Raw genomic sequence first — 12476 nt, 5'->3', positions numbered from 1 at the left:
ACAATCTTGTTAGTATTGTCTATGTCAATTAACATTATTAACCGTTAAAGTACTTCGGTTTAATGATATTTCACTTTATTTGTAAGTTAGATTTGATTATTGTTAGATACGAATTTGAACCACATTATTGGTAGCACATTATGAGATTAAGCACATCTTTGGTTCTTAGTGTAAATAATATTATTCGTTAAAAAGAAAAAAAACTATATATGTATAAAGTTGTTAGCATATAACTTTAATTTAAATCCAAACTGAATATATAACCACAATAATGCCAAACAAAAATGAATTTATTATGTATATATATATATATATATATATAGTTATATATTTTCCTGGTCTTTGTTTATGCATTTCTCAATTGTCTGCTAATTCGACCTGCCTGGTTCTTTTGCCTCCATATATGTTATATATATTGAGTTGTGCCAAGTGAGTTTCTGCATTCCAAGACCAAAGGCCAATCTGATCCTCATGGCTCAGACGACTCCAAATCACACACAGACAGTTTCTGGGTGGGCAGCTCACAATTCCTCGGGCAAGATTACTCCTTTCGTCTTCAAACGAAGGTAACATTTATACACATATATGCATATTACAATTATATAAGTTTCAGTTTCTTCTTTAATTATTTAAGTTATAATTTTTCCTCGAGTCCACTTGTTGTCTTTAATTAGATTGTTGTTCAACTAATCTTCAAAATGCTATACAAATACAGAGAAAATGGGATCAACGATGTGACCATAAAGATCTTGTACTGTGGGATATGCCACACCGATCTCCACCATGCTAAGAATGACTGGGGCATAACCATGTATCCAGTAGTTCCCGGGTAATAACACATCTCTCTCACATTCTCTCTTGTCAGTTTGTTTGATCAGTCGAGAGTAACTTACTTGACTTTTCAGATATTGTTACATATGTGACATCTTCGTGAGAAATGCTCATGTGACAAGCTGTGTGTGGTGGTACTATACGCAGGCATGAGATTACAGGGCTGATCACTAAAGTTGGGAGCAACGTGAAGGAGTTCAAGGAAGGAGACAGAGTCGGGGTTGGGTGTTTGGCGGCGACATGTTTGGAGTGTGAGTTCTGCAAGTCCTCCCAAGAGAACTACTGCGACCAGCTCCAGTTTACCTACAATGGCATCTTCTGGGACGGCAGCATCACCTACGGTGGATACTCCAAAATGTTGGTCGCAGATCACAGGTAACCTGATGTTCTCAAAAACTCCGTAGGCTTATTGATCGCCAAAGTTTAATTATCTTGTCTATTTTTACGTCTCTATCCGAACGCAATCCTGTTTGTCAGAGTTTTGATGTGCTTGGTTGTCCTTTTTGTTAAAGTTGTGGTTCGAAAGCTAGGCACCTGACTTTGCGATAAGGTTTCTGGCGTGTGTAGGCAATTGGTGATAGAGAATCCGAAGTTCATGAAGAGTTTCTAAACTCTTCATATCTTGCATACGAGGCCTTAAGGGAAGGGGTTTCTCATTAAAAAAAGAAAAAAAAAAAAAAAAAAAAAAAAAGGGATCTCGAGGATCATTTTCTTAGGAATCATAAGAATTCCGCAATCGTATCTGTTCATCGTATATCGTACAATCAGTTTTTGTTAGGTATTATTTATATTTATATTTTAAATAATTTTTTACCTCACAATGTATGATGAACGGACACGATTACGAGATTTATAAGATCCCTAGAGAATCCTTTTCCTAAGAAAAGTAAGAATGAGTTATGGGGCCTACATCATATTAAACTTTAAATATTCGAATTGTCTATTTTTCAAATTGCACTTCTTAGATAATCTTTATAAAATATTAGCCAAATTGAAAATATTTGATACATCTAATTAAATTCAAAGAAATTGACGAAAACTAAGCAATGAAATTTTGTTGTGATAATTAAATAGGCAAATGATTTTGAATTGACTTGAATTTTTACAAGGATGATCTATGAATCGAGACTTACAAAATAGACAATTCGAATCGTTGAAGTTCAATGTAGAATAGATTCCCCACAATCTCCATTTTTTGAAAAAATGGAGATGCGTTGCCTTAAGGGCTTGTCTTGCATATGTTATAGCATATATCAGTAATACTTTACAATCACTGTAGGTAAAATATCTTGAATATATCAAGAGTATTATTATTATTATTATTATTATTATTATTATTATTATTATTATTATATATATATATGGGTGTGCAAGTAATTCACTTATACTTTATGTGAAGTATAAAATTAATTTTGACTCAACAAAATGTTTTTTGTTTGGTAGGTAAGTTGTTTTGGATGTATTATTGTATATATTAAACCAATTATTATTATTATTATTATAAATTTATATATATGTGTGCAAATGGTTTACTTATATTTTTATATATAATATAGGTAAGTTAGTTTGAATTAAACAACATTCTTTTATTTTGAAGATACATTATATTGAATATATATTACATTTATTAGGAACTTTTATTGTTGTTATGTATATGTTGTGTAAAATAATTTACATATATTTATTTTGAGGTGAATTTACCTTAATTTTGAATAAAATAACATTCTTATATTTTGTAGCACATACTAATAATGTTTAGGGGGGGGGGGGAGGGGGAATACATACACTAACTGCAAGAAACACAAAATTAGTACCTTTTCATATTTCCAATTTGGTAAAAAAAAAAAAAAAATTAAAATGCCTAATTTGACCCAAAAAAAGGTTTTGAAAAGAGTAATAAAAAAATAATGCATTGAATAACGTACATTATCGTTATATATCTGATCTTTTAATTTTTTTTATTAATTTAAAGTAAAAAATAAGCAGTAATATTCAAATTTATTATAATCGTTAATCTATAACTTTCATGCGTTTTTCTCCTTTTCTTTTTGCAAAACCATTAATCTCTACTTTACAATCCGCAAAGAATGAATTGCGTGCATCAAAATGCAATAGGGGTATTTTAGGCAGCAAAATATTTCAAATGTGTAAACATAATTGATGAACTTGTTTATATAGATCATAGTCACTAGGTTTTCTTCGAATCAAAAAAATTATGTACGATTTTATGTGAAGAAAAATGGACCTGGCCGCTAAGGTCATCTTTTCAAATAATTGTATATGGGTGAGCACATGTGGCTTCGGCTTCACATGCGCGAATCATCTTAAATTACAAAATAAACCCAATAAAACTAATTGCCCGTAGAAAATAGTTCAAATCCTGAACTTTACCTTATTTTTTTCATCGTGCTTAATAATTTGGTCTCTAGCATCACCAGCTAAGCAGAGCAAATTAAATATATTTAACTATGAGCCATTGATTAATTAATTTATATAAGAAGAGTTAATGATGTGCTTAAGAATCAAGTAATATGAACATGTATGATGATGAAGGTACGTGGTACACATACCAGACAACCTGCCATTGGATGCAGCAGCGCCGCTATTGTGTGCTGGAGTGACGGTGTTCGCCCCCCTGAAAGACCACAACCTACACAAAACAACGGGGAAGAAGATAGGGGTGGTTGGCCTCGGAGGTCTCGGGCACGTGGCGGTGAAGTTTGGGAAAGCTTTTGGTCACCATGTAACTGTCATCAGCACCTCTCCAGCCAAAGAGAAAGAGGCTAAAGAGCATTTGGGTGCCGACTACTTCCTAGTCAGCACTGATCCTCAACGATTGCAGGCCGGTTTCATTTCAATTTGTTTTGTTTTTTGTTTTTCTCTATGTTCCTTTTAGAACAAATTAATTAAGGATTAGTTAAAGTTAATGACGATGACGATGATGACGACGACTGCAGAAAGGGAAGAGGACGCTCGACTTCATATTAAACACCGTGTCCGCTAAGCACTCGCTTGGGCCTATCTTAGAACTGCTCAAAGTGAACGGAACTATGGTGGTTGTGGGTGCACCGGACCAGCCTTTTGAGTTGCCTTCATTTCCTCTGATATTTGGTACGTACCAAACAAAAACACCATTCATTGGTTTCTAATTTTTGTAGGAACTAACAAATATATGCATGCAATGGCGTTGTGATTAATGGATTGACGTGGAAGCAACACAGGCAAGAGAGCAGTGAAGGGAAGCGTAATAGGAGGGATAAGTGAGACAACGGAGATGATGAATTTATGCGGGAAGCACAACATAACGTGCGACATTGAGCTTACAACGCCGGACAAAATCAACGAGGCCTTGGACCGCGTCGCCAAGAATGATGTTAAGTATCGATTTGTCATTGACATTGCTGCTGGTGATGCTGATGCTAATGATCAAATATCTTCCAAACTTGCGGGCCTTTGAGTGTTGGGGTCTACTATGACGATTGTTTCCTACCGTATTCTCCCCTACAATTTATTCTCACTTTACTCCATAGCTTTTATTATCCTTGTCACTCAAGCGATAAAAGTGTGTGCGAAAATAATTTTTTTTTTTTTTATAATAACATTCTATTAAGTATGTGTGTCATATGGGAGCTAATCGATATCAAGGCCAAGTCTATGTTATTTGAATTAGTCAACTGGTTAAGTTTTTTTGTTTTAAAAGTTGGGTCAAGGACCCGAGTATTTGTGGAGAAACTCTCGGACTCGATCGCGGTTGGGTCGAGGATACATTGTCTTATTGTTAAATTGCTGCGTGCATGTAGGAGTAATTCCTCCCACCTTCTCTTTGTACTTGTTCGACTTCCCAATTCCCTCTAATAAATGTATAAAATAAAATGGCAAAGAAATACGTTAATTAATTGATAAGTAATCGCAGAAAAATATTTAATCAAAATGTTTGGTTTTGGAATAGTCTAACTCTGAAGAAAATGATAATAACTTGCCACATGGTGCATGCTTCTCTCGTTTCACGTGAGAAATAACGAGAGTGACAAGAAGGAGAGGTGTATGCAACTCTTTACACTCAAGATTATTTCTAATCAAGAATGGCACGGAAGCATTAGTCAACTATTATGGTAATTTGCTAAGGTTGGCTAGTTGGGCTTTCATATCGAAAATGGGGGAGCTCTGCAGGTCTCTGGTACTGTTTATTTTAACGAAAAATCATATTTTTATATTAAAAGGTCAATATTAGTACTATTAAATTTACTCATTATTTTGTCATTTTTGTTAAAATTCAAAGTTTTCAAATATTTTTCATTAGTTTTTTTTTTTTTTTTTTTTTTATTGCAAAGGCCCATCCGTGTTCAAAAGTAATGTTTATCTTGATTGCTCCATTTAGTCACGTGCCTGTTAGTGCTAAATTATCCATTTAGTAACACAACCATCCACTTATCCTCTTGATCATGCTTATCATAGATTGCTGTTTGAACAATTCTGCATGGCTCCATTTTTGCGATATTCAGTAACATTTTTATGGACAATTCTTACATGTTAGTGCTGTACACAACGTTTCAAAATCTTCAAATAAAACACGTAAAATATTATAGTAACTAATCAATCATTGTTGGACCATTTTTTCATTAAAAATTACATTTTAAAATAATTATATCAAAAAAGTCAGTTTCCTTCTTCATACTGCTATATATAGATGAATAAGTACATAATATGATACATATGCTGCAGTTACGTGAATCTCAATAAAAATCTAGCTAGGGAATTTAAACCCGATCAAATTAAGAAATAGTGCATTGCACCAACTTTATAAACCACGACTATTCTCAAAATAACATAAACAATCAATTCGGGTTTCCTCGAACCAAATCAAATCGGCTTCCACGAATAGTGCTGTATTATAAAAGTTAAATCTTCAAGTTATTCATGTTTAGTGCAAATCTAGAGCACGGTATATCAAATTAGGAACGCAATAAAAAAGAGAGAAATAAAGAAATTGATAAATGAAAAGAAGAATAAATCTTATCTATTTTATAGCGTATAACAGGAGGAATTGGAGCAAGATATTTAGAACCGAAACTAACTGAGCAGTAGCAGCATGAAATTTGGCAATTAGTTATCGTGCTACGATATTTTCAAGTGGCCTTCTACCATAGTAGTAGAGAGAAGTGTTATCATTGCACCACGACATTGTGCTGTAATATTTGTTATTTTTGCTTGAAATTTGGGAAATAATAATTGGTTTCGTATTTTTTCTCTGATCTAAATTAATAAAACATGGAACGTTATCTCTCTAGGTTAATTATAATTGAGCTTGAAAGCCTTACACGTAGAGAGAAAGAGCAAAACGTGTGAGGGACTCAAACGTGTGACCAAAGCCACAAAACTAATTGAGTCGGTGGTGTATGCCTATAACAGCCAACTGGGTGTCGTCCACATCTCTCTCTCTCTCTCTCTCTCTCTCTCTCTCTCTCTCTCTCTCTCTCTGCATATATATATATATATAAACACAGCCAACTTTCTCCGTATCCTCTTCCTTTTTAAACCGGTTCGACTCTCCTGCGATTTTAGAGAGATAACAAGTTAGCAGCTCCATTTCAACATCTTCCGTCGATCGATATATATATATATATATATATATATATATATATATATATTATACTATTTGATTCACATAATCATGTCTAAGATGAGGAAAACCCTACGAACCAAGTTGAGATCTGCGTTTTCCAAGCCAAGTGAGTTCCGATTTCTATATTTCTATGCATGTTAATTTCCTTAATTTATGATTACTAGTTGATTAATTTTACATTTAAAAAAATTAATATGTGTTTTGAAGAATCGATAGGTATTGCTTGTTAATTGATGGGTAATTTAATTTCAGGGAGCAAAAAGGACAATCTCGGTGGGAATAGCTTCTCCAGCAAGTTAAACGTGAACGAAGAATACTTGGAAGTTTTTAGAACAAAATCGTACGTAGAAATGTGGGATAGGGTTCACGGACAGCTGCCGAGCACTAGTCTTTCTTCGTCTAGCTCGTCGCTTCCGCCTAATTTGTTTTTGGACCGCTCCGAATATTTGCTAGAACCGCGGCAAGAAACCCTTAAAAACATCGTCGGCAAGGAGGGCATAAATCTCCACCACCTTCTCACCGACTACTTCGAAGCCAGCTTAGATGCCTGCCACATTTGTGACGTGCTCCTCCGTAGCATGCACCAAACCCGGGCAGAAAACCGACACACGAAGAAGCTCGTACTAAAACTCAGCCAAAGGGTACGCATACTTAATAATGATAATATCGACATTACTCATGACGACCAATGCCTGGCAATTTTCGGGGAGCTTGGCACATTTGCCCTAGCTAAAAATCCGTTGTCGATAATCAGCCCTGGGCAGTTCCGTGACATTCATGATAGCTACGCGGCGTTGTTCAATAGGCTCACTTTAAAGCACAAAAAGGTGCGCAGGGCCGCACAGCGTAACAGAATATGCAAAAAGGTTGGAGGGGTGGGTCTGGTGTTGTCGCACACCGCGCTTTTGATCGCGTTTCTTGTGTTTGCAATCCACAGCATGATTGGAATCGTGGTGGCGCCGGCGCTCATGGCCTGCTCATTGGGTTTGTGCGTGAGAAAAATGGACTCTGCGGCCGAGTGGTTGAAGGCTAGGTTTCCCGAGAGCCACGGGAAGCAACTTGACATCGCGGCGCAAGGGGTTTATATTTTGATCAACGACTTCGATACAATGAGTCGGATGGTGAGACGTTTGCACAATGAAGTGGAGCACCGGAAAGTGGTGGCCGGAATATGTGTTAGAAGTGTGAGGAGTATTATTACTACTAGTAATGGTGGATCAGCTTCAAACTTTGACATATTTAAGAAGGTGGTGAGGGAATTTCATGCGAGTGAGGCTAGCTTTTTGGAGCAGCTAGAGGAGCTTGAAGAACATATTTACTTGTGCTTGCTCACCATAAACAGGTCGAGAAGGCTTGTGATACAAGAAATATTGGCAAGCACCTAATTAGGTGCTAATTAGTGACATCGTAATCGGTCATTAAGCTGGTAATCATACATCATGATTGATGTGAAGTGGTATGGGATGTTACGCAAAAAAAAGATGCAGATATATATGGTGACAATCAATGATATGTTGCGTGACATATATAGCTTGGCCGTGAGCTACAAGTCCAAATAATTTGGATGAAGTAGTTATCCATGCAATTGCTTCATCAACCAAGTTTTCTTCTTCATGTGGATCAACATCAGGTTAAGGGATTATTCATTACTTCGATCTGTAATTGCTACTTATGTGTGTGTGGTTTCACTGCCAGTGTTTCCATTCTTTTATTCTTTATTCTTTGGTCTGTAACTTTATCAATGGGTATTCTATTTGTACGTATAATCAATAAAATTACTTCATTTATTTATAAAATCATTCTGTTTTACTTTAAAAATATTTGGATCATGACTAGTAAAACTGTAAAAGCTTCTATATCTTGAGTCGGTGACATAAGTCTGTAATAAAACAACCATGTTTTTGTTCATAAATCTCAAGTACAGTTGAGTTTGCATCTATTAGTGGTGCATATGTCGTTAATACCAAGTATACAAAACCAATTTCATTGCTGAACTACCCTGTCAATCAAAGAAGTAGTCATGGATCTACTTAAGGGCTTGTTTGAAAGTATTTTAATTTGTAAATGCTGAAAGTTCTTTTGGTGAAAATATTGTTGAAAGTTGAAACCAATCCTTAGTAAAAATGCAAGTGAATCTTGAAAAAACACTTAGAGTGCTTTCTACAAGAAGCATGTAATTGTTGCTTCTTACATGAAACACTCCAAATACTTTTAAAACCTAAAAATATTTCCATTAGAAACTTTTTCAAATATTTTAAAAGTACTTTTCAAACGAGCTTTGAGCATTTCCAAATGAGATGTCAAATTTTAAACATCAGAATGATAGTTGATAACTTACGTGGCAATTTGACATGTAGTACAACATTTTGCTCCACCCGATATGTTAAATAATAATGTCATTTAATAAAAATTTTATCTTTTTGTGGAGTCCAATGATTAAGGCAACCAATCAAATATTTCAAAAATATAACAACATTTATTATATATTATATTAATCTATTAAAAAATCATTTAATGAATTTAACATCTGCTGTCAAATTTGATAGCAAAAAGGCTTTGCCTTCAAATGATTTAGTGCCACGTAAGAAATTGAAGGTTCGGTTGGAAAGAGTTGGCTACCATTTTTTACTGTTGTATTTTTACATGGTAATTTTGATATCTCTTTTGAAGATGCCCATAATTTTATGTGACTAAGTAGTATTTTTTAACGTAGCATTATTTTTCATTGTCGTACTCTGAAAACGAGATTCTCATTGTCATCTTCTCCTTGTCCGATGTCCATAGAGAATGCCAAAAGGCCTTCAATACGAGGCCCAGTTTTTTTCTAAAAAGCTCAACAACGTCAAATGACAAAAGCAAAGATAACCTAATTTTCGTCATAAATGACAACTAGCATCCCATCACAAGGATAAAAGTGTTTCACGATAATAACTTTTATGACACAAAGTAACAAAGTCGTGATAACTTTATATATATGTCATACAAGTCAATTTCATATACATTTCAAGCGATTTGGCAATAATATAATGCATTATAGAGATAAATTATACATTGTATTATGTTATTAATATAAAACGTCATAATAATTTTATATCCGGATCATACAAGTCAATTTCATATACATTTCAGGCCAAAGCTCAGACAGTTTAATAATCAGGCTAATAAAGTACAACTTGAAAGATAGGGCATTTCCAAGAAAATTTAACAATTATTGTAACAATTCATATTACAATCGACACAAAAAAAAAAAAAAAAATCATATTACAAGAATATATGATTATTATAATTTTTGTAGTAAAAGGCATATATTTCTACATGTTTGAAGCTGCATCTTTGACGGCGCTTCTTATTGAAACGGTACAACACAGATGTTGTTTTGGGATCGAGCACTATACTTTCTGGGTATAAAAAATGACAATATATAACCACGTAATTTGATAAGCCCAAAAAATGTGGCGGGCTGCCTCTTAAAAATAACGTAAGCACGCCTCTGCCGTTGATTAACCCAGAACCGTGAAAGCAGCCACTTGAATTCATTAAACCAACAACACCGGATTATTTATGAAAACTGTACTTCGCTGGCGAACGTTTGGCCAAATCCCCAGTTGGCGGGAACAATGTTGTTAAACAGTTGAGTTTCGCCGTCGGTTGTGGTGAGTCTGAACGACAGAGATTGGCCGTTGAGGTAGGCGTTGGACTGCCAGTTTGCTCCCCAATTCCTGGACATTACAATCCAGCCAGTGTTGGATCTTTAATGTAAGCAGATTGGATAGATCCGGCTCCTCCGACATTGGTGATCAGCACAAGCTCAAAGTAGTTTCTCCCATTTATTGTGAATCTCACACCGCCCCTCTTCTTGCATGGTACCCTGCACACACACGATCCAAATCCCATAAATATATGTAGTACACTACGCAAAGGGTTCAATACAAAAATTCTTTGTGCAGGAGAAGATGAACGCGTTGAAGTTGTCGAATATCTACGTGTCGATAACATGTCGATAGGTTGTCGTTGACATTGTATCGGTATGGTCAATAACATGTTTGATACATAATGTTAGCTACAATAATATTAACACCATATCGATAACATATCAACCTTGGATTAGAAATTAATGATCGAATTCGAACTAATTCAACGATTAAAGTTTAGTTTTCGGGCTAATTAAAGTTACCTTTGGAACAAGACAGGGATGATGCCGCCCCTGTAAATCCCGATCTTTTCCCAGGCAGGCTGAGCCATGTCGAAATGCTGAAGGGGTGGGTTGCACCATCCTCCATTGTCGTTTGGAAGATCTAAATTGGGAGGACAAAAGTTTGTTGCAGTAATTGTCACGGACCTTCCTTTTACGCACCATCTAGAATCTGTTTTGAAGTCGCATATGATCTTGTAGCATTGTCCACATGAAGCTCCGTCGTTAAACAGGGCGGTACTTAAAGCCGCCGTCCTAGTCCCGTACCTGGTGGAATACAGGTTGCCATATCCACAAGCTCCCCCTGCAGTGCATAAAAACCCGTAACATGTTAGAATTAGGACAGGTCAAGGGTTCGGTTAATCATAATAATATATTAGTAAGGAAAGCACTTCCGCATAAACGCAGAAGAAAAACAACTACGTACGTACCCATAGTTCCAGAGGCATCACTGCCTCCATAGAATGTGGCATGACCTCTACTCCAGGCAGATGCTGTGAATGCAGTGACATATGTCGAGAGACTACATACTCCAAGAAAGATTGCTAATGGAAAAATGAGCTTCGCCATTGTTGAGAGAGAGAGAGAGAGAGAGAGAGAGAGAGATAGTAGAGGGGGGAGAGAGAGAGAGGGGGGGGGATTGGTATTTGGGAGTGTATTTACATTAATCGGGAATTTCCAAAGTATAAATAAGAGAGCAGATCGACTCGGTGATGCCCATGCAACCACCTCACATGGAATCTCTGCAGCCGGATTGAATGTATATGATTAATTTGGTGTATTAATTAAGTTATTAATTAAATAATAAATTGAATTATCCATCTCTCTGTCTCTCTGCAAAGTCTGAATTGTTCAGCAATTATTTCCACGTTCTCTCTCGCTCCCACCTCCACTCCACATGCTCTTGGCCAACAGAAAAGCCGGGAATAATCAAAATGCAGAAATCCAAGTTGCAGGTTGTTGCTATTTGAAGATAAAATGGGCAAATATTTAATGTGTTTTTGTATGATTGGAACTTATATATTTCAGGGTCGTATCGTAGTACACAACTTTACATGCTACTTCCTTGAGGCTTGACCTTATATGATATGGCATCGTTCTTCTTTCTTGCATTACACATGACCCCTTTTTCACATTACACACTACACTTTCCTTAGTTGTATATTCCTAAGAAGAATATTTTAATATAATAGATTGTATATGCCCTTTTTACACGAAACCATCAACTATATCCTTCATTTAATATAATAGATTGTATATTCCTAAATTATTTTATCGCAACTTCTTTCTTCAATCTTTTATGTGCGATGATCGTTAAGATTCCTTCACTAACTAATAAGACAATTGTGTTGTAAAAAATAACTTATAAACTTCTTTTTTTATATTTGGCCTATGAAGAAAAGAAAAATTCCTGAATTCGTCACGCAGATATAACCACGTTGCTTTGTTTAAAGAAAAAAAAAACAAATGAATTTGAAATTTTGGGAATGAAGTTTTGGTATTGATCGTACAAGTATTTTCATGACAGTTGCCACGTGAATCGTAATGCAGCACCGTCGAGCATTTTTGAGAGAGAGAGAGTCCATCGACTCGTAATATAGTTTATTAAGCACCGCTACTGAGATACGCTACTGAGATCTAGAAGGCTCCCATACAATAGAATATAAGAAATAATTTGACAATATCACATGAAGTCCCCAAAACCAAATTAAGTTCTGAGACCCATTTGCTTGTTTGACAAATAAAAACTCAGAAAAAAAAAGGAGGAGGAAAAACCATAAAGTTTCCTGGCGCAATCTCAGGACGTTTTACGTAAAGCAAACGACATTG

At 35.5% G+C, this 12476-nt stretch overlaps 2 protein-coding genes and 1 pseudogene across 2 annotated transcripts; 2 read left to right on the top strand and 1 right to left on the bottom strand.

Annotated features, from left to right (window-relative positions):
* Positions 1-356: 356 nt before the first annotated feature.
* LOC137717791 (probable cinnamyl alcohol dehydrogenase 6) lies at positions 357-4589 on the top strand. The gene is made up of 6 exons (XM_068457279.1): positions 357-566; positions 716-829; positions 979-1206; positions 3385-3673; positions 3789-3942; positions 4053-4589. Exons 1-6 carry the CDS (start codon positions 472-474, stop codon positions 4286-4288), a joined length of 1116 nt encoding a protein of 371 aa, XP_068313380.1. The 5' UTR covers positions 357-471; the 3' UTR covers positions 4289-4589.
* Positions 4590-6461: 1872 nt separating this feature from the next.
* On the top strand, positions 6462-7970 carry LOC137717790 (UPF0496 protein At1g20180-like). Its single transcript, XM_068457278.1, has 2 exons — positions 6462-6560; positions 6707-7970. The coding sequence occupies exons 1-2, from the start codon at positions 6503-6505 to the stop codon at positions 7837-7839; spliced, it is 1191 nt and encodes a 396-aa protein (XP_068313379.1). The 5' UTR covers positions 6462-6502; the 3' UTR covers positions 7840-7970.
* Positions 7971-10013: 2043 nt separating this feature from the next.
* On the bottom strand, positions 10014-11216 carry LOC137717920 (expansin-A11-like; annotated as a pseudogene).
* Between the last annotated feature and the right edge of the window lie 1260 nt (positions 11217-12476).

The sequence above is a fragment of the Pyrus communis genome, chromosome 15 (assembly GCF_963583255.1).
Source record: "Pyrus communis chromosome 15, drPyrComm1.1, whole genome shotgun sequence".
Taxonomy (NCBI): domain Eukaryota; kingdom Viridiplantae; phylum Streptophyta; class Magnoliopsida; order Rosales; family Rosaceae; genus Pyrus; species Pyrus communis.
The sequence above is the reverse complement of the archived record's forward strand: the minus strand, read 5'-3'. Positions and strand labels throughout refer to the sequence as shown.

Coding starts and splice junctions, on each gene's coding strand:
- LOC137717791 (XM_068457279.1), top strand. CDS start 472: ATGGCTCAGACGACTCCAAATCACACACAGACAGTTTCTGGGTGGGCA. Junction 3,674..3,788: donor CTGATCCTCAACGATTGCAG/GCCGGTTTCATT, acceptor CGACGACTGCAG/AAAGGGAAGAGGACGCTCGA. Junction 3,943..4,052: donor TTCATTTCCTCTGATATTTG/GTACGTACCAAA, acceptor GAAGCAACACAG/GCAAGAGAGCAGTGAAGGGA.
- LOC137717790 (XM_068457278.1), top strand. CDS start 6,503: ATGTCTAAGATGAGGAAAACCCTACGAACCAAGTTGAGATCTGCGTTT. Junction 6,561..6,706: donor ATCTGCGTTTTCCAAGCCAA/GTGAGTTCCGAT, acceptor ATTTAATTTCAG/GGAGCAAAAAGGACAATCTC.